The 27,635-nt window shown below is 35.8% G+C and overlaps 4 protein-coding genes across 5 annotated transcripts; 3 read left to right on the top strand and 1 right to left on the bottom strand.

Moving 5' to 3' along the window:
- The first annotated feature begins 3,386 nt into the window (after positions 1-3,386).
- On the top strand, positions 3,387-8,586 carry LOC141678974 (putative alpha,alpha-trehalose-phosphate synthase [UDP-forming] 10). The gene is made up of 5 exons (XM_074485446.1): positions 3,387-3,609; positions 3,752-3,775; positions 5,211-7,281; positions 7,389-7,662; positions 7,942-8,586. Exons 3-5 carry the CDS (start codon positions 5,291-5,293, stop codon positions 8,260-8,262), a joined length of 2,586 nt encoding a protein of 861 aa, XP_074341547.1. The 5' UTR covers positions 3,387-3,609; positions 3,752-3,775; positions 5,211-5,290; the 3' UTR covers positions 8,263-8,586.
- Positions 8,587-9,432: 846 nt separating this feature from the next.
- On the top strand, positions 9,433-12,609 carry LOC141678864 (uncharacterized). The gene is made up of 7 exons (XM_074485279.1): positions 9,433-9,743; positions 9,875-9,955; positions 10,062-10,238; positions 10,796-10,966; positions 11,201-11,413; positions 11,507-11,595; positions 11,732-12,609. Exons 1-7 carry the CDS (start codon positions 9,650-9,652, stop codon positions 12,419-12,421), a joined length of 1,515 nt encoding a protein of 504 aa, XP_074341380.1. The 5' UTR covers positions 9,433-9,649; the 3' UTR covers positions 12,422-12,609.
- A 67-nt stretch (positions 12,610-12,676) lies between these two features.
- LOC141678865 (F-box/kelch-repeat protein At3g06240-like) lies at positions 12,677-14,497 on the bottom strand. Its single transcript, XM_074485280.1, has one exon. It carries the CDS (start codon positions 14,412-14,414, stop codon positions 13,140-13,142), a length of 1,275 nt encoding a protein of 424 aa, XP_074341381.1. The 5' UTR covers positions 14,415-14,497; the 3' UTR covers positions 12,677-13,139.
- Positions 14,498-21,364: 6,867 nt separating this feature from the next.
- Positions 21,365-27,215, top strand: LOC141678436 (uncharacterized). Of its 2 annotated transcripts, none has more exons than XM_074484754.1 (4): positions 21,365-21,748; positions 22,349-22,786; positions 23,025-23,905; positions 26,704-27,215. In XM_074484754.1, the coding sequence occupies exons 3-4, from the start codon at positions 23,527-23,529 to the stop codon at positions 27,213-27,215; spliced, it is 891 nt and encodes a 296-aa protein (XP_074340855.1). In that variant the 5' UTR covers positions 21,365-21,748; positions 22,349-22,786; positions 23,025-23,526. The 2 variants fall into 2 exon arrangements, 1 of the variants encoding a protein (XP_074340855.1); XR_012557756.1 differs by lacking the exon at positions 26,704-27,215 and adding an exon at positions 24,009-24,151 and having other exon boundaries at positions 21,373-21,748.
- Positions 27,216-27,635: the final 420 nt, after the last annotated feature.

Genomic DNA, 27,635 nt, shown 5'->3' with positions numbered 1-27,635 from the left:
TACCGGAAAATTAGCTGGGTCATAAATGAAGTTCTTGTTCATCTTTTCTAGTTTTCAAATTTGTTCCTTTTTATGATTTATTTATAAGTAAAATGGAAGCCTAAAATTCTACATTCATGAACAAAAAAATTTAGAAGAAGGATTGAACTTTTGGCATAAATGAACTTATTAAAAAAAAAACTAGCGTGCGGAGAATAGGTGTTGAAACTTGATGTATCAAATAATAAACTACTATTATGCATTATAAAACTAGGTATTATTACAATTATTTTAAAGATTTCGGATAAGATTATAAGAACACATCTTGTATCATGAAATTACTTCCAAAAAGCTGACATAACCTTATCGTTGTCATTTATTTAAGTCACAGTCTTCCATCCCCTTACACGTATATATACAACCATATCCAAATTTGGGATATGGATGTCTTAAATTATTAATGTCGGTTAACTGAGGATATAATAAAAATGTAAGCAGTGTTGTAAAAATCGGTTAGATTTAATGCACTTGATGAGGTATTTACCAAATTACATGCCCGTTTAAACTATTTGATGTGATAATTCATATATTTGTCATTTTACAAGTACAGTATATTATACAGTATATTATACTCCCTCCGTCCCAAAAAATATTTCCTATTTATGTTGGACACGCTTGTCAATGCACATTTTTTATTGTTAATATCTTTAGTTTCGTATTAATATTAAATATAAAAACTTCATTGTATTAAAGTGCTCATAAATACGAATCCAACAAAATTACTCGTGACTATGTTTGATCTTATAAATTATACGTAAATTAGTACAATGAAGTTTTTATACATTAAATATCCATTATCCAGTTTATCCTTACTAAATTTAGTGTCAAAATTTGTTATTTAGTTTTTTATATTTAAAATAAAGCACTTGTAAAAATATTGAAATAAATTATATTGGGATTTTTTTAAATAAATCTCATGCGGAGTCTTCATTTTAATAGGTTGTAGTAATACTCGATTAAGAACATATAAAATCGTTGACATTACTTTGACACAAAAATGTTTAAGTTTAAGATATTCTTTCAATATTGTATTTATCATTTCTTTCAACGTTCAATTTTTCATTATAACTACAAAATTTGATTAAAGTGTATACAGATGATAGACGTCTCTAGTTACGTTTGTATTCTTTTGCAAAGAGTGACAAACGGTTCAAATGTATTGCTTTCTTATTTTTAGGAATTACGTCTAAATTTCAAATGTATAACAGACTACTATTAAAACGACGTAAGGATGAACTTTAATAGATAAAAAATATTTGCAAGAACCGCAAAAAGGATATGCATGATTTAAAATATTTTACAGACTTATTAATTTACGCGCTTAGTCAACCTAAGTATAATGAATTCGCTCTTTTTCTCACTCTTTGTTTTTTTAATCTCAACGAAATAAATAGGAATGGGAATTAACGTTATCCCTCCTGACCCTGACTGATCCCAGCCCGTTTAGGTCAGGAATTTCGAGAAGTTTTCGGGGGCGGACCTAACAACGAGGAAAGTTTTATAAAATTTCGGGGGTCAGGCGGAGTTTAGGATTAGTGTCTTCTAGCCCCATTTCCATGACCCCGATTATATGTATATATATGTATAACAACATATTTATATATTATATTAAATTAATTATTATAAAAATATGAATAAAATATTATTTTATTCTTAAATTAATCTAAAACTTTGTTTTTTTTTGAAAAAATCAGAATTAATTCAATAATGAAAAGCCATACGGCATCTACAAGAACAATCGAGTCGAACAAACATAAAACAGATCATATCGCTGATTAATTTAGTCTTTACGAAGACACCATCAAGCGATTTGTTGAAATTGATATATACACGTGTATCGCCTTCACCAAAACCAGTTTGAGCTATCGATCGTAATTGTAATCCCATATAAATCTTTATCACTGAATCAAACCTCTGAAAATCCGGCAGATCTAACGTCCTGGACATCGAATCACACCAAAACACACCAAAAACACACCAAGCTCTCATAAGGAGAGAATAAACAAAACCCAAATAAATTGGGAACAAATCTCACCCAACAAAGATTTTATCAAATAAAAATGCAATCTTGAACGATAAAAATTCTTATCCGGGTAGGAGTATTATTGAAAAACACGAACAAAGTAAAGAAAATAGCTGATTTGGGGCTTTCCACCGGTGAAAACCGATGGAAGCCCCGAACGACGGCTAGAGAAAAAGAGAGGCTGAGAGAGTTTTTTTTTAGGGTTTGAGGAGGCAACAATGGACGTTATAATCTAAAACTTTGTTGATCAACTTTTTTATATTATAATTTAAAATATTTGTCTGAAATTTAATTTATCATTTTTTTATATTGTAAATCAATTTTAATATCATTTAATTTAAAAAATTTGAGATATTACTAATGATTTTGTATAATACGAATTAGTAGAATTTTTTTAAAAATAAAAATAAAAATACATGATTATTATTTTTAATTATATCCAGAATTCTCGCAGAATTTCCCATTCGGGTGAGTACTGGAAATGAATACAATCTTCGTTCGGGGTGTAGGGGATCATATAGCACTTCCTGATCCTGAAATGATCCAATGCATATCCGTATGAATAATTACAAGTATTTTTGTTATAATAGTATAGTTTTAATTTTTTTAGTAATTAGATTTATCTACCTTAAACTAAGTATTTAATATTAAAAATATCGGGGGTGAGCGAGAATCGAACTTTACGATAAAAATAAGTTTTCACCACTTAAGTTGTCTATATGTTCGAAAAGGAAAAAATAAGAAAATACAGTGATAACCTTTATGTCATCTCATTTTCATTGCATATTTATTTATTTAAATTTGTATGAAATGTAATTAAATTTATAAAAATATATTATTCCTTTTTACGTAATTGATGTATGAATATAAAATAGAGTTATAAAAATCATTTACTTTATTCAAAAATTAATTTTTTATAAACATAAATTCGTTCGAGCTCGTGCCTCGCACGGGCTTTTATGCTAGTTATTTTTTTAAAACCCAAATATAAATAAATGGGGGACGGAGAGAGCATCATTTTTGGTTATTTTTACAATAGGTCTTTCTAATGTGTGCCCAAGGGCACACATTAAGCGCTAAATTTTATGAGTTTGGTTCATTTTTATTGGTGAACTTGTTATTGGTGGACTTGTTCTAAATACAGAGGTCCATCAATATTTATGACGAGAGCATCGATCAAAATGCACCAAACTTGGTGCTCATTGTGTACACTTGGACATAGATTGAAAACCCGTTTTACTACCGGGACACTCAACTATTCAACAAGTACATGTATAGAGTACATGTATACAACTATACATGTACATACAAAAACAATAGATAAGACCCCCTCCTGTCTTTCTCTTACAAAAGTTACCTCTCTCTCTCCACAAGTCTATATCTCTTTCTCTCTCTAAAACTATTTAGTTACATTGGGTCTTTAGTTTACCCACATTCACATTGTCTCCCTTTCATTTTTTTTAGCAGCACCCACATAAAAAGCTTTCATTTTCAGACAACTCTCGCCGTCTTTTTGCATTTTCAGATTGATTTCCGGCCACTCTCCGGTGAGTTACCTGTCAAGATCATTGCTTTATCTGATCTTTTACTATCTTTTTTGCTCATTTTTAAATTTCTAAGATACCCAAGTTGATTTTTTTGATTAAATTAATATTCTTTGTTTAATTTGTTTTTTTTGCAATTTTTCAGGTGATTGGTGATTTTAGCTTTGAGGTGAGTTTGAGCTTTTGGGTTGGTTTGATTTTATGTTATCTTGGTTTAGTTTATTTTTGTGTGTATAGATTTATGTACTTGTAGATAGTGTTGAGATTAGTCTTGTTTTTGATTGTTTATATGCTTATTAATTATGTGTTTCTTGTTTTTGGTTGTGTTTAAGATTTTATTGTGTGCTTATAATTATGTTCATGTAGCAATTTGTGGAGATAATTGAAGGATTTTTAGGTCTGTATTTAGATGTTCTGCTGGGAGTTGTGTTTTGGGTACTAATTCATAATTGACATAGTTTTCGATGTAATTAGATTTTTAAAGTACTCTGGGAGGTAAAAATGTAAGTTTAGACCTCTGTTGGCACTAGGAGCTGTTTCGAGTATATGTTTATTAGCTGCGGAACAAATTATGTGGTTGAGTGTGTACTTGTTTTGTTTAAAGAAGATGCTAATTGTGGAGTGTGGTGTAGGATGCATTTGGGTGGCGAGAAGCTATTGTTTATCTTGATTTATTAGTTCTTGATCTATGTGTTTGTGTTGCAATTTGGATATCCGTTTCTCACTGTTCGACTAACTGATATCCAAATCAAATACATCATGGTAAATCTGTATACACATGACACATCTGTATTATTTGTTGTGTATGTTCATTTAATGTAACTGGTATCCCCAAACTTGTTTTCTTGATTTTGAATGCCTAACTTTTTAGTCATTTTGTTTCAAAATTGTGTTTTTATTACGAATTTATGATAGAATCTTATGGTGTTAATTTTCAAAGGAGACTAGCTAATTAGACTATACGTCGGTCATATGAGCAAACTAACATGTCCCCATTCTTCTGTTACTTACTATTAGTCAGTTCACACTTGTGGCCTCTTGTGGCTTAAACGTTCTTCTCTCCAATGCATGTTTTATAGTTGTCTAGCTATAATGGTTATGAACATATTTGCTGCTCTGAGCTCCTTTATATCAAGTTAGTAAATATCTGTTTCTTCTTCTACACTTTGCCTTTGGTTGTCTGACTCCCGTTCCAGTCATACTGATTAATGAAGTCTTTGGTGTGAGTGCCTTTCAGTTTTTTTTATCATTATTGTAATTTTTTCTTTTAGATTTATGCTTAATACGATGATCGACTGCTTGTAAGGTTTTACATTCCTTGCTTGCACAACATTATGCATGAATAGATTGCAATGTGGTGTATTTATATAGCTTTAGGAGATATTTAATGAATATTATAAGTGACTTGATGACCTTGCTAGATTTCCTGAGCTGACAACTAGCACCAATCCTGTTTTATACACAGAAATCTTTCCTTGGTAGTTTTCAATTTAAAAGAGCATTGTCTGACTACCCTTTTTCGGAATTCAACATTATTTAACATTTTGTGATCCTATGTGGACCAAGTTAACTTTGTGATTCCTCTTTGTATACTAATTTTACAGGAAAATTGGATCTTATCTTCCTTGGAAAAACACTGGTTCTAATTGTGGCTAGTTAACTATCAAAACTCTTCTCGCGAAAAATGGACTCAAGATCTCGTGTGAACTTTGCTAGTTTGGCTTCTGGGAACCTACTGGATATTCCTCAAATTCCAAGCCCTAGAGCTCTTCCAAAGGTGATGACTACTCCTGGGGTTATACCTGATGTAGACGGTTCCGAATTTAATGACGCAGATTCTGATGGCAGTACTTTTTCCCGTGAGAGAAAAATTATTGTAACAAATATGTTGCCTATTAATGCGCACAAGGATTTAGAAACAAACAAATGGGTTTTCACTAGGGATGAGGACTCGTTGTATTTGCAGTTAAGGGATGGGTTTTCCCCAGAAACTGAAGTTATATATGTGGGGTCCCTAAAAGTTGAGGTGGATGCCAGTGAACAGGATGAAGTTGCACAACAACTGATGGACAATTTCAAATGTGTGCCAACTTATCTTCCGCATGATCTGCAGAAGAAATTTTATCACGGTTTCTGCAAGCAACAGTTATGGCCTCTGTTTCATTACATGCTACCTATGTCCCCAGACCATGGCGAGAGGTTCGATCGTGTGCTCTGGAAGGCCTATGTCTCTGCAAATAAAATATATGCCGATAAGGTTATGGAAGTTGTGAATCCCGAGGATGATTATATTTGGGTACATGATTATCATCTAATGCTTCTCCCGACGTTCTTAAGGAAGCACTTCAACAGAGTCAAGCTTGGATTCTTTTTGCACAGTCCATTCCCTTCATCTGAGATATATCGCACACTCCCTGTTAGGAATGAGATTTTAAGAGGATTACTCAACTGTGATCTAGTCGGGTTCCATACATTTGATTATGCTCGTCACTTCCTTTCGTGCTGTAGTAGAATGCTGGGTCTGTATTATGAATCTAAAAGAGGGCACATTGGACTTGATTACTCTGGTCGCACTGTTTATATAAAAATTCTACCTGTTGGAATCCATTTGGGTAGACTCGAGTCTGTATTAAGTCTTCCTTCTACATGTACCAAAATCAAAGAGATTCAAGAGAAATTTAAGGGGAAAAAGGTTATTCTTGGTGTTGATGATATGGATATATTTAAGGGCATTAGCCTTAAATTGTTAGCCTTTGAACAGCTCTTGCAGCAGCATCAGGACTTACAGGGAAACTTAGTTCTAATTCAGATTGTGAATCCTGCCAGAAGCTCAGGAAAGGATGTACAGGAAGTGAAACGGGAGACATATTCAACTGCCACTAGAATAAATGAAGTGTACGGTTCTCCTGACTATGAGCCAGTAATTCTCATTGATCGTTACGTGGCTCGTTACGAGAAGAGTGCGTATTATGCCATTGCGGAATGTTGCATTGTGAATGCTGTGAGGGATGGGATGAACCTAGTACCTTACAAGTATATAATTTGTAGGAACGGATCTCCACAGATAGATGAAGCTAAGGGTATTAAGAAGGATTCTCCTCGTACAAGCATGCTTGTTGTGTCGGAATTTATAGGATGCTCACCATCTTTAAGTGGAGCAATCAGGGTTAATCCATGGGATATTGATTCAGTTGCGGAGGCTATGTATACTGCTATCACTATGCCTGATAATGAAAGGCAAATGAGACATGAAAAACACCATCGGTATGTTAGCTCCCATGATGTGGCTTATTGGGCTCGAAGCTTTCTGCAAGATCTGGAGAGAGCCTGTAAAGATCACTATAGTAAGCGTTGTTGGGGCATTGGATTTGGCCTGGGTTTTAGAGTAGTCTCTCTTTCCCCAAGTTTTAGAAAGTTGTCTATCGATTATATTGTACCACCATATAAAAGGTCTAGTAGCAGGGCAATATTTCTGGATTATGACGGTACTGTTGTTCCTCAGACATCTATTAATAAAAGCCCTACCCCTGAAGTCATTCGCGCTATCAACACTCTGTGCAATGATCCCAACAACACAGTGTTTATTGTTAGTGGAAGAGGTAAAAGTTCCTTGAGTGAGTGGCTTGCCCCATGCGAAAGGCTAGGCATAGCTGCTGAACATGGGTACTTCACAAGGTATTTTTTACTAAAAGTCAGCCTTTTCACTTGTGCTATTTGATTCTGAAGCTTCATGAGGGTCATCAAATATCACGTATATGTTTCCTTATTTTTTTATCATGCAGGTGGAGCAAAAATTCTGAATGGGAATGCAGTCCCATGGCCATAGATCTTGACTGGAAAGAAATTGTTGAGCCTATCATGAAACTGTACACGGAATCAACAGATGGCTCCTACGTAGAAACTAAGGAGAGTGCTCTTGTGTGGCATCATCAAGATGCCGATCCCGACTTCGGATCTTGCCAGGCAAAAGAATTGTTGGATCATTTGGAAAAGGTCCTTGCAAATGAACCTGCACTTGTTAAAAGAGGCCAGTATATTGTCGAAGTCAAGCCACAGGTATAAACTCTCTTTCTACACACACAGACACACATAGAGTATATGTCATGTATACAACATATCTGTGCCTGATTTAGTAAACAAGTGCCCAACACCAATGACATGATTAAAACGACAACTAGAAATTAAATACTAAAAGTTATAGCGTCGGATAAAGCCTCTTAATACTAGGGTAAAAATGCGAGAGGGAACAGAGAATTACATCATATAGCATATATGGTTAAATCTCTCTTTTTATAACATGGAATAACTTCACTAATGTACTCCAACAACCTGTAGGGTGTAAGCAAAGGGTTGGTGGCCGAGAGGGTACTGTCAACTATGGTCAGTAGCGGAAAGCCTCCAGATTTTGTTGTATGTATTGGAGATGACAAGTCAGATGAAGATATGTTCGAGAGCATCTTAAGCACAGTGTCATCTGCATCCATCCCTGCTCCGGATGTCTTTGCCTGCACTGTTGGAAGGAAGCCAAGCAAAGCCAAGTTTTATCTTGATGATAGTGCTGAAGTTGTAAAGCTGCTCCAAGGCCTTGCTAATGCTTCAAGTCCAAATCCAAGACCATCACCACATGTCAAAGTTTCTTTCGACAATTTCATCTGAGGTAGACAATTGTGATGCTGCATGTACATTGTTTTGTTGTAGAGAAGGTCTTTTGGGCGTCATATCTTAACTTATACTGCTAATGCTCGACGGGGATTAAACATACAATCTGGCGACACTACACCTTTGAAGCAAATTGTCGTGCTGAGCATAAAGTCTGCTGATGTTTAATAGAAGATAGCTGGGGTTCCTGATTGGAAATCACCATTTCAGTATTACACTGTATAGGCACACTTTGTTTCAGTATAGATGTATAATTTGTTGTGAACAAAACCTTCTTTATCGAACTATTCTAATTTCTAACCATAGAACTTTTCATGAGTATTTCTATTTTTAGAAGAGCACAGTGATCTTGTATGGGTCAGTATTGAACTTGAGCATTTAACAAACACATACATTATTCAATATCTTCTGATTTGCAGAATACAGAAAATGAAATTGTTAAATTTCATGAAACTACACCTCATCAAATGTAATAGTTTCTGAGAAACCATAATAATTGAAAACCCAATAATTCAATTCTGAAATAGCAGTAATGTAGTTCAAGAACCTCAACTTTAAGAAGCCAAGGCCATTACAATTGTTGGAGTATTATTGTGCTTTCATGGGGGCACAGTATTGAGTAGGGACTAGGGTAGCCAACGTATCACAGGTTGGTTTATATGTCATTGCAAGTCTGCAATAGTTTGATTACCTCTGGCAGATATTCAACTCATTTTCACATTATCTAAAATTTTATTTACGGTTTTTATATGACGTGTTCACGGATTTCATAAGTTTCAGTCTTACACCGAGATAAGTTGATAATCTTAATTCTTAAAACTTCAACTTGAAGAGAGAGGGTTTTCGTAAATAACTATCCGACTCTGTCATAAATATCTATCTCAGACGTTAAAAAACAATCATCGACCCTAAATATTTTCATAAATGCCTATCCGTTACAAAAATAATCATACAAACTTATAGCTACAACAAATAAAATTCAAGAGACAAGTCACATTTTGGCATTTTTCACTAAAACAAACTATATCAAATTCTCTGCAAACCAACCAAAACAATGTACACAATATACAAACAAACAGCAACACACACACACACACTATACAGATCATAGTGTAGTTCACTACTTCACTACTAAAACCACTGGACTCTAATGTACTCTGGCCCCTCTATTTTTTTCTTTGTCTCTTTCATTCTTTTCTATCTCTTCAAACTTTTCTCTCTTTTTAAAAATATGCCCACTACAACTTTTCTTGAAAATTAAAAAAAACCCAACAAAAAGCCACTCTTCACTACACTTTCCTCACAAAACACTAGGGTTTCCATTCAAATGCAAAGTTTAAATCTTGCTCATTTTTGACCCATTTCTTGAATTTTCTCAATAATTATGGTTCTTGGTAAGAATGTGATTGTTTTTACACTGACCCTTTTGGTTCTTTTATGTGGGTCTTTTGCAGCTTCTTCATCTACTTCACCTGCAAGTGAGTATATACTTACATTCTATATGTGTCTTTATAGAAGTTCCATTTTAAAGATTGAATCTTTTGGTCTAATTTGAGCACTTTTCTTGATTTTAATGTTGGTATGTGTGTAAAATGTTTATATATTGCAGAAATTGTAAATGGGCTAGTTTCAAATGGTGTATCTATTGCAATGAAATGGCTGTTATCATTCAAAAGGACTACAAAAACAGGTTTAGCCCTTTGATTCTTGATGTGTTTTTTTTTTCATTTATGATGTATGTAATAATATTTTTCGAATGTTGAGCAGTTGGGGTTTTTATGTTCTTGTGTGTTTAGCAATTACTGGCCGTCCAATGATGAAGTTTGAGAGTGGATACACTGTTGAGACAGTTTTCGATGGAAGTAAGCTTGGCATTGAGCCTTATACTGTCGAGGTTTTGTCGAGTGGAGACCTTTTGGTTTTGGATTCTGCGAATAGTAATCTTTACAAGATCTCCTCCTCTTTGTCCCAATGTGAGTCATTGTTATCTCAATTCTTTCTTGTATGATTTTGTTTGGTTTTAGTTTGTAGAAGCATTTGCTCTGATTGGTGGATTTATGTTTGTTTAGATTTTATGATGATGACAGCTTTCGGAAGTTTATTGGTCTTTGTTTTTTGTCCATACCTCAGCAACCAAATAAGATATAAGGTGTTTGGAGTTGGGGGTTGTACAATTTGGCAGTTTTTTATGATCTTGTTTTCTTGCTTAAGTTCTTGTTAACTTTTTATATCATTCGTATATCTCTACTGACTAATGGTATTTGAGGTATGAAGTGCTTATAGATTTACTTCAATGACATTCAACCTTTCACTGGACTAGTTGCTAAACTATGTATGCTTGCTTCATTTTATCGAGGCATCTCTTGTTATAAGACTTGAGCATGTATCTCTTATAAAAAATCTAGTATTCTTTAGACGAAGCTGTAGCATCCTTTTGCTTTCCCATAATTGTTTTTCTGTTGTTTCTCATTTTCCTATTTTTAACCCTAATCAGCAACCGTGCTAACACTGTATTTGGGGAAAACTGCAGTTACCAGACCGAAACTTATTGCTGGATCTGCTGAGGGATACTATGGACATATAGACGGGAAACCTAGAGAGGCAAGGATGAACCATCCAAAGGGGCTTACTGTTGATTACAGAGGAAATATATATGTTGCAGACACTATGAACACCGCAATTCGGAAGATAAGTGATTCAGGTATGTGTTATTCATTTTCCTAACATGTATTTGTGCGGACATATTTTAATTCATGCATATACATAGGGTGGGGGAGGGTTCTTTTTTATTTTGATCCGCACCACGACTGCAGTTCACAAATTGTGTTATATGACATGACTGGAATATGTAGTCATTGGGATGCAGTGGCAAAGCGTTTACAACTGGGAACAGTTCAGCTTTAAAATAGCTATCTTGATACTTTGATTAATGCAGGGATTACAACAATTGCTGGAGGCAAACGGAGTAAAGGCGCGGGGCATGTTGATGGACGAAGTGAAGATGCAAAATTTTCAAGTGATTTTGATGTGGTTTACATTGGAAGCAGTTGCTCCCTCCTTGTTATTGACAGAGGGTACAAGGCAATCCGTGAAATCCAACTTCCTTTCGACGACTGCGCTTATCAGTATAACAGTGGCTTCCCTATTGGTATACTAATCTCACTCACTCAGTTGCACTTCTATACACATAATAATATAAACTGATTATAACCTACAGGACATATATAATATCTCTATACAGGAATTGCTGTGCTATTAGCAGCAGGCTTCTTTGGTTACATGCTGGCATTGCTACAACGCAGGGTTGGTTCAATCGTATCTTCTCAAAATGTGAGTTCAAAAGATTACTTGACCATTTGGTCTTTATCAAATACGTGATGAAAATTCATTAGGTTCATCAAAATGCAAATGATCTCCCTTTATTTTATTAGAAAAACAGAGTACTTCATTATAAATGCTTTTGCAGGTTCAGAGCACAACAGAAACGGGTCATACTTCTGGTCCATACCAAAAGCCTTTGAAGTTATCAGTCAGGCCACCATTGATTCCAAGTGCCGACGAACAAGAAAAGCAAGAAGAAGAAGGGTTTATCGTATCTCTTGGAAAGCTTATTTCTAGTACCGGAGCTTCAGCTGTGGAAATAATGGGCGGGATATTTCCCGGGCTTAGGAAGAAGCATCCAAACCATCAGTTTCCAGACCAGCAAGAATATCAGCAAGAGCACAAGTATTCAAATACTTGGCCAGTGCAGGACAGTTTTGTTATACCAGATGAAGAGGAGCCGCCCTCTATCGACACGAGAACTCCTACTCCACGAAAAACATATCCATTCATGTCCCAAGATGTCGAAAAAATGCAACAATTTCGACAAAGCCGCAAATTTTACAGTGGATGGGATGGAGAACCGCAACAGCAACAACCAGCACAGACACAGAAACAACAACAGCATCACCATCGTCATTTCTCGTCCACCCCTGAGACATACTATGAGCAGAGTGCTGAGAAAACAAATGAAGTTATGTTCGGAGCAGTTCAGGAGCAAGATAAGCCACGGGAATCTGTTATTAAGCCTCTGGACTACGGTAATACTATTTATGACCGTCGTACTATATCCCGCTCTCGGATTAGTTCCAAGGGTAATCCTTACACTAGCTGAGTAAATACGTTTCTGAAATTTTGATGTTTCAAATTATTCTATCATACTATAGGAGTGCTCTAATTTTAAACTTAGGGGTCAAGGGTATAGCAGGTATAATATATATCATTGGGGGGAATGTAGTGATTGCTTAAGATACATGTTCAATTAAGTGTTCGAGGCACAAATCATGAGTATATTGTTTCTAAGTTTGAAATGTTATATTACTCCATTGCAGTGAAAATTCTTCAAGAAACTCCCTACACTTTTTGATACTTTAGCATTAGGTATCTTTTTCGAGAAAACTATTATTAATTGTTGCAAGATCATGGTAAATCTACTTCTGTATTAACTAGCATGTGACACAAATATATTAGATTTATATTCTAGTACTTTGTATAGACATTATAGATCTGAGCAGGTTAGCAATTAACATACAAACAAAAGCAATAAAACAGTCTAAAATAGAAAGGTCACATGACGAAGTACTAAGGTTGTTGCATATAAAACCCTAATAAAATACTGCTACTAGAGCTCAATAAGTGAAGGATGTCTGTTAAGAATATAAGTGTCTCGCAAACTTTCAAGATCTAAAACATAAACAAATGCAGGTAAAGGGTGAGTACCTAATCGTACCCTTTAAAAGGCGTAAGTAGTTTAGAAGAAAACTGAGGTTGGAGTAATATTAGACAACATAAGAAAGCGAAAAATGGACCTTCTTCCTCACATGTCTGCAAGTTTAGAGATGAGGACTGACTAGGCTCTCTACATAGCTAAACACACTAAGGCTTTGAAAATATCCGTCGGGAAGACCCTTTAACGTTTGATCCTCAGAGTTGTATACTACTATTGTTGTATCTGAATATATCAAGATATCACCATTCACAGATATGTATATCGGGCTTATATAGAACGAGTTTGTTAGTCCATCTATATTATACGGGATACTGAACAATTTTGTCCAAGGCTCTTTAACATCGCGTTCCTTCATTACCCAGAAATCTCTGCGAATATCCCTAAACCCGAGAAGTACTGAAAGGTTTCCTCCAAAAGTGTCCATGGTCCAGTCAGTTACATGATTTTCATCTTCTCCATATTCTGGCAACAAGATATCTTGATACTCCTCTGTTATTATATCGAAAGAAACAATGACATTCTCTTTTTCGGTATCATTTCTACCCTTCCAGTGCATAGCTCCATCTGCAAACTCCCCTCCTAGTGACACTGTGAGAAAAGGAAAATCTCCGATAAGTCTCCAACAATCAGATTTGGAGCTATAAACTGAGACTTTATAATCACTTCTACCGGGCCAAGGACTACAAGAATAGATGAAGATTACTTTGTAATCATCATTCAATTCATCGTAGCAGAACCCATTATATGCTCTAAAATGATCAATCGTATCGGGTTTAGGAAGTCTTCTTGATTGTCTAGTAGCCGGGTTCCAGAAAATCGCATGTCCATCGTTACTTGCTAAACAAACCAACCCGTTGCAGCAACCCACTACACACTGCACATTGCTGTCAATTAAAGTTGCGGTAAGGAGCTCATCAAGCAGGCTTTCATCAGAGTAATCAAGCCGTCTTTCAGTATAGGGCTCACGAAGCAGAGAGTATACGGAACAAATAGCGAAATCGAGTGGTTCTCCCCCTAGAAGAAGGCGATGGTAAGTAAACTGAGGGTCTCTAGTTGATATAATGAGCCGAGTTTTGATGAAATCACGACTAGATATTATCGACAACCATGACTTACAAACTGACCTTAACCGCAAAAGATCATGCACCGAAAGCCTTAAGAATATGTTGTACATGATCATTACATGAGTTTTGACGAAATTGGGACTAGAAATTAGAAACAACCATGACTTACAAACAGACCTTAACCGCAGAAGATCCTTAACTGAGAACTCTAAGAATATGTTGTTGATGATTTCTTCTGGGAGGAGTTCGTTTAGGTTACGTTTTGCTCGAGTTGCCATCTTCTTTGCCATCGTTGGTATATCTCTAGCTACCATAGATTGATAAGTGAGAGGCAGAAACTTAATGGAACATATAAAGCAAGTGCCCTAGACTTCAATAGAACATGGAACGGAAGCCTTAATCCTTAAGCCCTTTTTCGAGAAGGGAACCGCAGCGCGCACTGGGTAAACCATACCATCCCGCATTAGCTGCACATGTTTTTATTGAAATTCTGATGTAATAATTAATGACTAACACTAATAATATATAATTTGATTATTTATAATTTAAAATTAAGATCAAATAATATAGTATAAAATAGCTTATGATTTTGATTAGATGTGAACTATTAGCCTTATTTATAAACAAATAATTAAATATTTGTTGTTGTCAGTATTGGATCTGAACACTTTTTTATAACTAATTTAAGTAAATGAATGAAAGAGGTCTTAAATTAAAGGCTCAATAGGATTTTTAACCCTGAAGTTTCTGAATTTGATTTTCAATATGTTTTTGAAAATAAACCTTAATGTATCATTTAATTGAAAATAATACCTTCATGCATAATTATATAAAATAATTTTAGAATTTGTATTTTATAAGATAAAACCTCCACGTATGACTATATTGATCAACAATATTTTTAATTTAGAAAATGATAAATTACAGAATTTAGAGATTAAATTGCATATAAAATATTATTTTACGCACATGTGCTATCAAAATTTTGGAAGTTTAAATAGCAAAACCGGATTTATCATTTCATTTTAATTTATTATATTTGCATTTAACAATTTTCACAAACAAGGCGCCAACGTGTAATTTAAAGATGCACAAAAAGTATATCGGGTCGGGTTTCATCCAGACTTTAAAAAGCCCGATTTTTTTGAAAATGGATCGAGCCAAGCTTTTTTAAAAGTCGGGCCGAGCTTCCTAAGAAATATAAGGCTCGTTTTACACCCTTGGGCCGGACCGGATCGAGCCAAACTGGACTTTATCCGGAATTTTTATTTATATATTAAAAATTATTTTAATATTTTATAACTCGAATTATGAGTAGTTTAAATACCGGAGAAAATATATCTTGATATATCAGATAAATTAATTTCGACACCGAAATAAATAAATAATTTTTAATATAATACTTATAAATAATTATATATATCTTAATTGCTTGTAATATTATAAGATAATTTTTTAAAAATTATAAAAAGTGTTGTATATTTTCAAATTTTATATAAAAAATCCGGTTTTTTAATCGGGCTTATCAAAATGCTCGGGTTTTTTTATCCGGGCCGAACTGGACTTTATTCGGGCTTTTTTAGACCCGGACTTTTATCTGGACTTTTTTAAATCCGGGTTTTTATCCGAATTTTTCGAGTTCGGGCCGGAATGAATTTTCGAGAAAAAGGAGGTCCATTTAAGGCCCATGGACCGGGCCGAACCGGGCCGGCTTTTTTCCGGATGACAAAAAAAAAAGAAATTGTAGTTCATGGTTCGGATTTACTAAAATTGTATTTTGATGTAATGAAACTTATTTATTAATTCATTTATTGATGTATTGAAAATAGTAAACAGCCCGCACTAAAATTTTTTATTTTCTTAAATAGTTTAAACCGCTCAAATCGCTTAAACCGCACCGCACCACATTTTCGTGGTGTGATTTGCGCGATTTAAGATTTATGCGGTACAATTGCGGTTTGAGAATTTGAATAAATCATACCCACAATTTAATTTACGATTTTGGTCTAAACCGCACCGTACCCCACCGCACCACACCGCCAACCCGAATAAACTATCCAATGGTTTTGATTAATAAATAATTTCAGTTTCCCCAATGATGACCAAGTATGAGACTACATGGCACAAGATTCGACAATATCCTAAATTAAAATTTGATGCAAGTAAAATAAAATAATGCTCGAACAATATCTTGTTAGTGTCTAAAAATACCGAGACATTTGTTATGTACCTCATTTTTACGGAGCATGATCTATCTCATTTATTTAAATTACAAAAAGATTATTTCCCCTTCTTTTCACACGCCTTTCTTCTTTCATCAATTTCTTCCCCTACTCGTTATAATTCAAATAAATTATTATTTTAATAATAAAGTACAAATATAATGCATGTTATTGGAATCAATATATAATAAAATTATCGTAAATCACCAGTATAATATATTTCATTATACTTTTAAGACATTTACTAGAATATTATTCGACTTGCTATTTTTAAATTGGTTAAAAGTGTCTTCCTTCTTTGGCAAAAAAAAGTGTCTTCCTTCCTAATAAGATATTAAGATGATAAATACAAGTGTGTTCGATAAATCAATATTGGATTTTTTTAATAAAATATAACACATAATTGATTAAACTTCACTACAATATAAATAAAAATTTACTCAGTACGCACCCGAAGGGTAGCGTCTGCGGGTTATTTACAATAAAAAAATTTAAATTTAATTGAGCCTCTTTTTTTTTTTTTTTTTTTGCTAAATGTTGAGCCTCTTTTTTTCTTTTCACGAAGTAATTATGACCTTTTTCTTTGCATGAAAATATAAATGACACCATTTAAGTGGAAAATAATAATAGGCTAATGAAAGGAGATTGAAAGAAGGTTGAATATACAATAATGAATAATAAAAATGATCGTAACTTATTTATTTGCTCTATTGATGTAAATTAATTATTCAATATGGAAGTACTTGACTTCTAAATAAAAGTTATATTTAATTTTCACCGGCACAACTTCAATTACAATCTGAGTTGATGTATGAGTTCTTGTTAAATTTTTTTCTTTTAGGTTTTAAACCGCTAGGGAGGCTCAATCGAAACTTAGACTCCGTTTGAGAGTGCTGTTAAAAACTGCTGTACTGTGAGAAAAAGTGCTGGTGGAAAATGTGTTGTCAGGAAAATTAGATGACTGTTTGGTAATTTTTTTTAATTTATGCATATTTTTAGATATAATATATAAAAATAATATTTTTGAGAAGGTTTGATTGTGAAACTGATAGCTACTTCCTGCAAAAGCTAAAAACAACTTTTTTCAAAAGCATGGGAGGACATGCTTTTTCTAACAGCAGCTTTTAGATCAAAAACGCTTTTCCAGACAGCAGCTTTTAGAATTTACTAAACACCTTCTGACAGCTTTTCTGAAAAGCTGTAGCTTTCTGCAACGGCAATTCCAAACGGGGTCTTAATCAATTTAATTTACTCCAATTTCTAAATCCGAGGGCCCGTTCGATTGGATTCATTTATACTAGTAATAATCACTCCAGATTCATAATAATAGTTTTAACTCATGAAGAGTTACACTAAACATATTATGAATAAATATAATATCATAACATATTATGAATGTGTGGGTGGTTAGAGTAAATATAGTATGAATGTTGTTGTCGTAGTTATTTTATTTCTAATTATGAATGAAGAATTGTCAAAGAACTGCGAAATTAGCATGATTATAAGAAAAATTCCAAGGAACTCAAATATTTTTTCTAAAATCTTTCTTAAATATTGATGTGTCAATTGTGTAATTACTAAGTATCCAAATAATAACATGGACACGCCTTCATAAAGGGGAGGAGTAGTAAGGGGCATCAAGGGACAAGTGTTCTGCATAAAATCAAATTTTATGTTTTTTCATTATTATTATTTTTTGAAAATATATGAAAGTGCCTGCTCAAAATTCAAAAATTTAAAGGGATTTTTTCAAAATACGTCATGTCCTCCTAAAATAAAAATTTCTGAATCCACACCTGCCTGCATAGGACTCTAGGAAAAACCATCTTATATAAAAAATTGTGGAGAACCACTAGTTTAAAAATATAGAATATATAATTTATTTCATTTTTCATCATATATAGTGAGAAATGTTAATTACCAAGTTAAAAATCGAAGTTACACAATATTTTATATAAAAAATCATTGAAATTTAATGAAAAAGCTTAACTTGGTTCTATAGTAGAATCACAGTAAAATCACACTTATTAAAAATTATTTCACTGTAGAATCAAATTTAAAATTCATTATTGTTTAAAATTTTAATTGTTAAATTTTTTATTATATTCAAATATAATTATTATTATAGATTAGCATCAAATTATATATTTTTTAAAATAAAATTTTACAATTTGCGATAAGATTTTATAATAAAATCAATAATTCTCCACATTTTTCCATATAAAATGGTTTTCATGGAGTAAATGCCTATATATATATATGCCCCAAATCAAAAGTGTCACAAACATTTACATATTCCAAACAATGTATAGTGTAGTTAACAATGTATAGTGTAGTTTATATTAATGTTTTGAACTCAGAATACGGTTAACCTTAACTAATCGATTACGATAAATTGGATCGGATTTTGCAGTTTTTTCTTCTGCAGTACCTCGAGCTAGAATACCTATGTACATGATTGCCAGAAAACTGTATTTACATAACCTTCACAAATATTCTACAGTAAATAACTAGACATTAGTCCTGAAATAAGATCCAGCATGCATCTAAAAGAACAGATGGAGCTGATCAGGAATCGGATTGCTTATCATCTAGTAATTCATCTATGTCTATTAAACGCTCAAGCAACTCTTTCTCCTGCAGAACTAGCTGTCCGCTTTCCCAAACCAGGGATACCTTCGCTTAGCAATGTAATCATAGGCAATCAACAATAATTACAATCAACAATAGGTTAACGACAGTGAGATAATAGATGAATTTGTGATTAAGGAACGATAATTGTTTGCTAATTAACAAGTTTATATGAAAGTCTCCCCTCTCCTAGGGTTTGTCCATTTTCAAGTAAATCGAGGGGCTTCCACTGGTTTTCTCTAGTGGAAAGCCCCGATCTCTTCATTTTCTTTTATTCTGGTTGATTTCTTTTCAATAAAACACAATTCTTTTGGATATTTGTGTGTCTCTCCTCTTGAAGTGTGTGTTTGTCTCTCCTTTTGGAATGTTTGTTATGTTTTTGTTTAGTCATGCTTGGGTTAATCTGATATTGGATCTGTTGAGGATGAAATTGCTGATATTTTTGGTGATCTGCAAAACCTGTATCGAATCTGGGACGGTGATGGTTATTGCAAGAGCTCACCTTTCACAATCAAAGATTGTTCATGTTTTATGGGTTTACACTTTCGGCATGTCTATAGCTGATATCCGACATGTAGATAGCTGGGGTGCCTTCGGCATGTCTATAGCTGGTATCCGGCATGTAGATAATTGGGGTGCCGCTTCTCCAATCTCATTTTATGCGATTGTTGTTTCTGAACATTAGGCTAACCATAGTTTTTACGTGATATGATCAATTGCGATGTTGCTATCTTCAGAGATGCTGGTGTAATTTGGATCGCTTGAGATGTTTTTGATTTCGTTTTTAGCTTCAAGAATTTTTAAATTCTATGTGTTAAACGATCAGGATACAAATCATCTAATTGATTTTAGTATGTTATTTGTTTAATCACCTGGTTGTATCGACAGTTGGGGGTTTGTCCCGACTGTATTATATTCAATTTAATGAAAATTTTCTCCATTTGTCAAAAAAAAAATGTTCTAATTATATATTTAGTGCAAGAAATGCTTTATGTAAGCACACAGATTTCCCAAATTACAAAGTCTGCAATTATCATTGCCAATAATAAGATTTTTATTTTTGGAATGAACAGAGACATAGTTTTTCGTCAGGTAATTGATATGAGACATTAGTTCAAACATAATTAATTTAGTTTACTCCAATTTCTAATCTATTCCTAAAACGCTCTATTGAATTCACCGAATTTAATAATATTGACAACAAATGTCAGCATTGAAAAATTATCAATTCGAGACTCGTAATAAAAGTTTAAGTCATGAAGAGTACACTATAATTATTAAGAACAATATCATAACAAGTATAATATGAATCCGGGTAGTTGGAGTAAATATAGTATGATTGTTACTGTCATAATTATTTTAGTTTTAATCATGAATGTAGATGGCTGTTGAACTCAGAAAAATATGATTGTTAAAATAATATGATGTTTGCTAAAATATGACAGCAATGGTTGCATGATGGCATCTTGAAGAACATTTTAACATCTCAATGTTTCTCTAAGCTGCACTAATTCCCCATTGTTGTTCATCTATGAAACTGATTGATTATGTTCAGTTTCACAGTGCCATCTGTTTAAACGTTTCTGTATTAGCATTATGTGTCACAGTTTGCCATCATTAACCTCTGATCTTGCAGAATCTTGAGAAACTTCCGAGTGAGATTACAATTACAATTTGTACAGGCACACAGTTTGCCAAGGCTTCAGATTATCTAGCTCATCCCGAATTTTCTTGAGGTGTTATAATACTCTGCAATAGGCATCGACTCTTGAAAAGTCTGAAAAATTTCCTGTTGAAGAGCATGAAACCATTCCAGATCTCTCTTGCACTATCCGCCTACAAGAAAGTTGCTGCAATTGAAGGCAAAAGAACTGATGATCCAGCCTATGATCATACTGTCACAACTACACTGTGACCGTGCTTTTTAACTAGGTGCAGGTTGTTCTGGTTTCGCTAGAGTACCATCAACAGAAGCCATTTTATTCTTGGCTTTAAGTTTAACTATTGTTGATCGTTACCACTTTGCACAACGATGCCATTAAAGCACATAGACTAATTCCATCTCTGTTCAGATCTTGTGTCAAATCCATTGCAAACCTTATTCAAGTTGACATAATTGTTCAATTTTAGAAACAAGATATTTCAACTATTAAAGGCTAATGCAGTGGACTGTGACGTGAAGGGGGTATCTTTTTATATTTACTATAAGACATATGAATGAATATCAACAAGGAACAGGACTTGGTCACTGATAATGAGAGCCATTCAAGAATTTCGAAAAAATAGGACCATTTTTGTAGCTAGATTCTTGGAAATAAATACAAGAGGACAAATGCAGGCAATTGGTTCAGATCTGGACAAGTCCCGTAGCCCTGCATGGACCACAACCATTAACATTTGTACCTATAGGCCATATAACAGATTACAGTTTATGGTGCATGGTATCTCTCTCGCTCTGTTTATGGGATGTCGAGGGCTAAAACCTTGTCAAAGGCGGATGTGTGAGTGTGTTTAACAGATAAAAAAAGTTTATTTAAGGAGGTGCTGCAGAGGTGTTTGCATTTCACTTTCTAATACAAATTATAGGTTCTTCAACAAAATATATGGTATGTTGACCTAAGAGACAAAACAAAAGCCTTGCATTTCTTCCATAGAGATCCCAACAGTGTCACTTCATGGTCACTTGAGTATAATAAAGATGGCAGTTCATCGATGACGATGGATCTACGAGTCAGCTCTTATAAGCTATGGTCTGCAAGTGTTCATTCCTGCCATGCTCTTGAAAAATCTCTCTGGTACTTTCTATTTCCTACTTATGTTAACATGATTTCAGATCTATATGCTCCATCAAAGATTTATGATTCGATAAGTCCATCCTTATAATAGCATAAGATCGTTAAGTTTTGTTTACGTAGCATGATATCAGATCTATATACTCTGTCACTTGTTAAAGATCTATATACTAACACTGTCGTTAAGTTTTGTTTACTTGGCATGATATCATATCTAGCCACTTGTTAAGGATATATGATTCGATAAGTCCATCTACTAACACTGTAAGGTCGTCGAGTGTTGTTAACTTAGCAAAATATCAGATCTATGCACAAAAACACATGATATCAGATCTTAGGTGATACCGGATTATATGAGGTCTCAATTAATCTAAACTGAATACTAGATTAGCAGTTAACTGTGTATACAAGTACCTTTTTGTCGAATAGAGTTCAACTTGTAAGTTCATTCATTCTTGATTATTCTGGTGTTTGAATTGTTTGAATCTGCAAAACACCTTTTCCCACACAACATTTCTTATATTTTAGGACAACATTACCTTGTGTATGTTATTTACATTTTATCAAATATTGCCTGAAAATATATTCTTCTGTACCCTCCAGGTATTTTGTTACCATTGGAGGTCTCCGCGACAATCTGAAAATAATCTGTGCTTGGGGCGAGGAGCTGCACCGCATTATGAATGTGTAAAGGCAAGCTATACTCGGATCCAGATGCCTCTTTCTACGATGTGTTTACTGTCATAGATTGGCAGTCACTAGTGTTTCTTCTGAAATATGTTAGACTTTAAGGGTGATAACGATAAATTTCTCCGTGCCTAATGGTGTCATAATCATGAATACCTTCAGCTTTCAGACGCTAATATGAAATACCAGTTACCGCCAGTCTAGCTATGACATGAACACATCACAGGAGGAGGCATCTGGATCTGAGTAGCTTGCCGATTAAAACCAAATGATTAGGCCAAAGGTGGTGTGCCTTGTACCTTTATGGCGGCGTCTATTGGATAAGTACTCCCCGGATAAGTACTCCCCTTGCAGGTTAGTTAACTACTAAAAATATGGCATTAGAGATCGGTTATTAACTGATGTCTTTAATTTTTCAAACCGATATCTTCGCTTGTGTAGAGAAAAGTCAGGGTCTCTGACATCGGTTTTTACCCGATGTTAAAACTGAAGATAGACATCAGTTTTTAGCCGAAGTCACCATGCATGTTAGCTAGTACATGGGCTTACAATGCGCACACATGTATTCATATAATTTCGTATTATTTTTCAGGTGGTATAAGGAGCAAATAGGAGGAGTTGGAGGTCTCCGCGATAATCTAAAAATAATCAGTGCTTGTAAGGAGGAGCTGCACCGCATTATGGATGTGTAATCGCAAGCTACTCAGATCCAGATGCCTCCTCCTACGATGTTTTTAATGTCATAGATTGATACTCACTCGTGTTTCTTCTGAAATATGTTGACTTTAAGGGTGATCAATGATCAATTTTTCCGTGCCTACTAATATACCAGTAGGCACGGAGAAATTTATCATTATCACCCTTAAAGGCAACATATTTGGGAACAAACACGAGTGACTGCCAATCTATGACATTAAACACATCGCAGGAGGAGGCATCCGGATCTGAGTAGCTTGCCAGTTAAACCGACTAGCTAGGTCGAAGGTGGTGTACCTTCTACATTTATATCTTGGAGGATTGTTGTAATTCAAATGAAATAATAATTTAATCGACCACAAATCTTCTATTTCTTGCAATTGTAGTTAACCTGTAACATGAAGGCCGATATTCCATATCCGAGTAAGCAGCCATTCTGTTTCAATGTAATTATATTAAAATGTAACCTGCAGAAATCATACGCCATCCATGATCAATCGCGTCAACTTTACAGGAGAAAGAAAATAAAACTTAAGATGCACAAGATCTCTGGCTATACAAGGCAACATTACATTTCTCAGCATGTTGCAAAATGCTATGTACAGTCAAATAATTCCAGATTACCCCGGGGTCCTCTCCTTATCCTACTCGGACTCAACCTCCATTTGAGCAGAAATGATGGCGGTGTGTGGTGTAGCTGTAGGATGGGCTCCTGCAACACGGAACCGGAGGGGGGTGGCATCCCCAAGGGCACCTTCGGTGTGAGAATGAGAAAAGGTAATGGAGAAGACAGGGTAAAATGAGAATTATTCGAATGTGGTGTGTGTATATGTGTGTATATATCAAAGATGAAGTAACCCCTAGTACATCTTTTGTTAAGCCTTTTATAGGCTTCCCATTAGGGTTTAGGGGTTTGCACCTTGGATCTGGATCGTATGTGAGTTTTGGACTGTAAGACACGTGGACGTTTGCGATGAGCCAAAGTACCTCCAGATCCGGACCATTGGAAGGTTCTGGATCCGGACCATTGGAAGGTTCTGGATCCGGGCCACCTGGACGGTGGTGATGTTGCCACATGTCCCGGAGTCCTCCAAGGTTCTTGTTAATTGGGTCCTGGGCTTCCCTTATTGGGCCTGAGCTAATATGGGCTATCATTTGTCTCCCACTCCCTTATGCGGGTTTCCCGGATGGGAGGGGGGGAGGTAGATTAGTTATTGTTGCACTATTTGGAAGAAATTTTTTGGGGTTTTTCTTTGATTTGTTGCCCCCGATCCCGGGGTCATATGAATATGAGACTCCGGGGTTGACTTGGTTAGCCTCTTTGATAATTTTTGGGGTTTTTCTTTGATTTATTGCCCCTGACCCCGGGGTCATATGAATATGAGACTCCGGGGTTGACTTGGTTAGTCTCTTTGATTTGTGTCCAAGGTGGGGTTCCTTAAACTGTTTGGAAGAAAAATTTTGGGGTTTTTATTTGATTTGTTGCACCTAACCCCGGAGTCATATAAATATGAGACTCCGGGGTTGACTTGGTTAGTCTCTTTAATTTGAAATTTGAATTTGGGATAAGGTTGGATGGATAAGGACAAGTTGTCCTTTGATTTGACCGGACTCTGGAAAGTAGATGCGGAAAATCCGGACTCACAGATATATGCGTATATACATGTATGTATATTTGAGTGTACAAAACGTTCCTCTCCCCCTTTTTTCTGAAAAGACGCGCCCCTGCAATAATTACTGTGACATGGTGTGTATTAACTGCTATGCAGTTATAATACGCGGACCAATAAGAGGCCGCCACGTGGCAAGGGCGTATTTCTTGTCCTAAAAATGGTTCATCTCTTTTCTTCTTTCTCTTACTCCCCTATAAATAACTCCAACTCCTCCTTCTTTTTTCTTTTACGCGAACTCAGAACACAGAAAGCAGATACAAGAACTCTTGGCGAATTTCGAAGTTTCTTCCTGAAGCCTTCCATTTTCTCATGCTTTTTGTAAGTTATTCCACTTCTTCCTTCTCTCCTTTAGTTTTTCTTCATTTTGTTCCATGCATGCCATCATATTGTGCGAGTTATATTTTGATAGTCGCCATTTTTTTGTTCGAGTTTTGTAACAGTTTTGTTGTTTTGAGCTCGAATCTGTACAGTTGAGTGGTTTTGAATGGGTTTTGCTGTGTTTTTTTGTTTGATTCGCGTAGGAAACATCGATATCGCTCTATTTGTGTGTGGTAAAATGGGTTTTTAGCAGTGTAAAATGTAGCTGAGCCCGGGGTATGTTCTTGGTTTATGTTTTTGTCAATATGTGTATGTTTACTGCATGATCTTGTTTTTGAGCTTTGATTTGTTAATATTTTTTTCTAAGTTTTTTTTTTGTTTTTGTGTTTGGGTTCGGGTGTGGCATTAACTCCGGGGTACGTCTATATGTATATATAGTATATGCAAGGTAGGAGATTTAAGCAGATATCCAATCTTAAAAAACGGAACTCGGATAGACCCGAATTTATATGTGATATAGTACCCAGTTCATCTTTTTCCACTTTCAGTAGCGATTCATTTGAGATGCCTCCCCGAGCTGAGAGACATGTTCAAGTATTGGCCGAGACCTTACTTTTGGGCCCCGGGGATACTCTGTCCAATCCAGATGGGTCCTGGGAGGATGTGGACCACTACTTTGTCTAGTGTAGGAGAGACCATAAGCCCTTGGGTTTTTACTATTGGGACTTGTCCGAGGTCTATGGGGGCCCGAAGGGTTTAGATGGGCGGGAACCGTATGATGAAGCGGCCATGGATATGCTATTTTTTAACGCCCCGGGGACCAGGTATGAATGTGTCCCTGTTCATAAAGAGATCGGGGAGAAGCATACCGACGCTGAAGTAGATAGCGCCTTTAGGCTTGCCTTTAACCTCGGTGATGAGTATGAGTGGCGGTGGCCCGAGGAACATGAGAGGGTTTATCACAGACCGACGGGGGGCTATGTCGGGATACCTCTAGAACATCTCCGGGGCATGCGCTTAGGCCTACATCAGTTCACCAAATCCCTCTGCAGGGATGTATATGGGATTCCTTTCACTCAGTTGGCCCCGAGCTCGGTGAAGTGGATTAGTTGGTTCTTGGCTTGCTGCCATGCCAAAGATTACTTGCCTACCTTTAGACTCTTCCACCATCTCCTCAAGATTAAAAAATCTACCAGTAGGCCAATATATGAGTTTCTGTTTCGGATCGAGGATTGTGATTATCCGTCCAACAAGATGGTTCTCCCGGTCAGCATGTTAACTTCCCTTAAGGGTTGGCACCGGGAGTTCATATTTGTCCGGGGTGGGGATTTGGAGTTTATGTTACTCCATAAGTTTAATTTAAAAACAGATAAATTTTCGGTCCGGCGGCTCGGGAAAGGAGCTCTCACGATGGTTTATGCCTTCTGTGGGGCACTCGGAGCACAGTGGACCCGAGACACTTTTAATAACAACGAAAATATGCATGCAGTCGGGTGTAAGTCTCTTTCATTAGCTTTTTATTTGATTTTCATTATTGTCTTCTTCTTCTATCCTGGAATGATGTTTGAGCTGTTGAAATTTTAGGTATTCCGAAGTTGATTCATTACCCCAACAACATGTCTGCACAGTTGAAGGATTTGGCTGCAAAGTGTAGGAGGATCGGTGGTTTGAACAGTCTGGACACCGAAAAGAAGAAGGTTGGGGAGGGCGAGGATGGTGGAGCCGGTGCCGGGGCCGGGAAGACTGTGCCGAAACGTTCGGGGAGGACTACGATTGTGATAAATGAGCCCCGGGCTGAGGCTGTTAAGGAGAAAGAGAAAGAGAAAGACAAGGCCCCAAGAAAGAGTAAGGCTTCCCCTGTGGAGATCGGGGAGGAGGACGATGAGGGGTCCGGTAGCAGAGTTTCCAAGAAGGCTGCTACAGAGCTGGTTCTGGACACTCCGGAGACCCTCAAGGCATTGTTAGCTAGTTTTACCCCGGAGACTCGCCGGAAGGAATTGTTGAAAACTATGCCACTAATGCCGAGAGGAGGCAGTACCGGAGGGAGCCTCTCTGAGACTTCCTGGCTTCTATGCAGGAGGAAGTCACGGCTGTGAGTATTTGTCTTATCCTTTATACTTGTCTTTTTTTACTTTGTACCTTCCAGTTTTGTCATGTAATTTCCCGCAGGCTAACTCCCGGATTGCTGGACTAGTGGCCATCGTCCGGACTCTGAAGGTGAAAGCTGATGCCGGTGAGATTGCCAAGACTGAGGTCGAGAATCTGTCCCATGAGGTTAAGGAATTGAATGAGGCCAATGTGAAGGAATCCGAGGCTCATAAAAAGATCTTGGATGAAATCAGGGAGAGGCAGGATCGGGACGAGGCCTCAGTCTGGGAGATGAGGGCGGAGAACCTGAGACTGAAAGATGATTTGGCTGCAAGTCCCACTCCGGAAGAGGTTTTGGGCGGCTTCCGCGAAACTCCTGCCTACTTTGAGGAGCTGAATAAGAAGGCACTTGAAAAGATTCAGATCTG

The sequence above is a fragment of the Apium graveolens genome, chromosome 8 (genome assembly GCF_009905375.1).
Source record: "Apium graveolens cultivar Ventura chromosome 8, ASM990537v1, whole genome shotgun sequence".
In the NCBI taxonomy this organism is placed as follows: domain Eukaryota; kingdom Viridiplantae; phylum Streptophyta; class Magnoliopsida; order Apiales; family Apiaceae; genus Apium; species Apium graveolens.
Note: the sequence above shows the minus strand (reverse complement) of the source record. Positions and strands in the feature narration are given on the sequence as shown.

Bases quoted from the DNA above. Each gene is read 5' to 3' on its own strand.
- LOC141678865 (XM_074485280.1), bottom strand. From the start codon at position 14,414: ATGGTAGCTAGAGATATACCAACGATGGCAAAGAAGATGGCAACTCGA.
- LOC141678436 (XM_074484754.1), top strand. From the start codon at position 23,527: ATGAAGGCCGATATTCCATATCCGAGTAAGCAGCCATTCTGTTTCAAT. The intron at 23,906-26,703 runs GTAATGGAGAAG...TTGAAATTTTAG, and splicing joins CGGTGTGAGAATGAGAAAAG to GTATTCCGAAGTTGATTCAT.
- LOC141678974 (XM_074485446.1), top strand. From the start codon at position 5,291: ATGGACTCAAGATCTCGTGTGAACTTTGCTAGTTTGGCTTCTGGGAAC. The intron at 7,282-7,388 runs GTATTTTTTACT...TTTATCATGCAG, and splicing joins GAACATGGGTACTTCACAAG to GTGGAGCAAAAATTCTGAAT. The intron at 7,663-7,941 runs GTATAAACTCTC...AACAACCTGTAG, and splicing joins TTGTCGAAGTCAAGCCACAG to GGTGTAAGCAAAGGGTTGGT.
- LOC141678864 (XM_074485279.1), top strand. From the start codon at position 9,650: ATGGTTCTTGGTAAGAATGTGATTGTTTTTACACTGACCCTTTTGGTT. The intron at 10,967-11,200 runs GTATGTGTTATT...TGATTAATGCAG, and splicing joins TCGGAAGATAAGTGATTCAG to GGATTACAACAATTGCTGGA. The intron at 11,414-11,506 runs GTATACTAATCT...ATCTCTATACAG, and splicing joins TAACAGTGGCTTCCCTATTG to GAATTGCTGTGCTATTAGCA.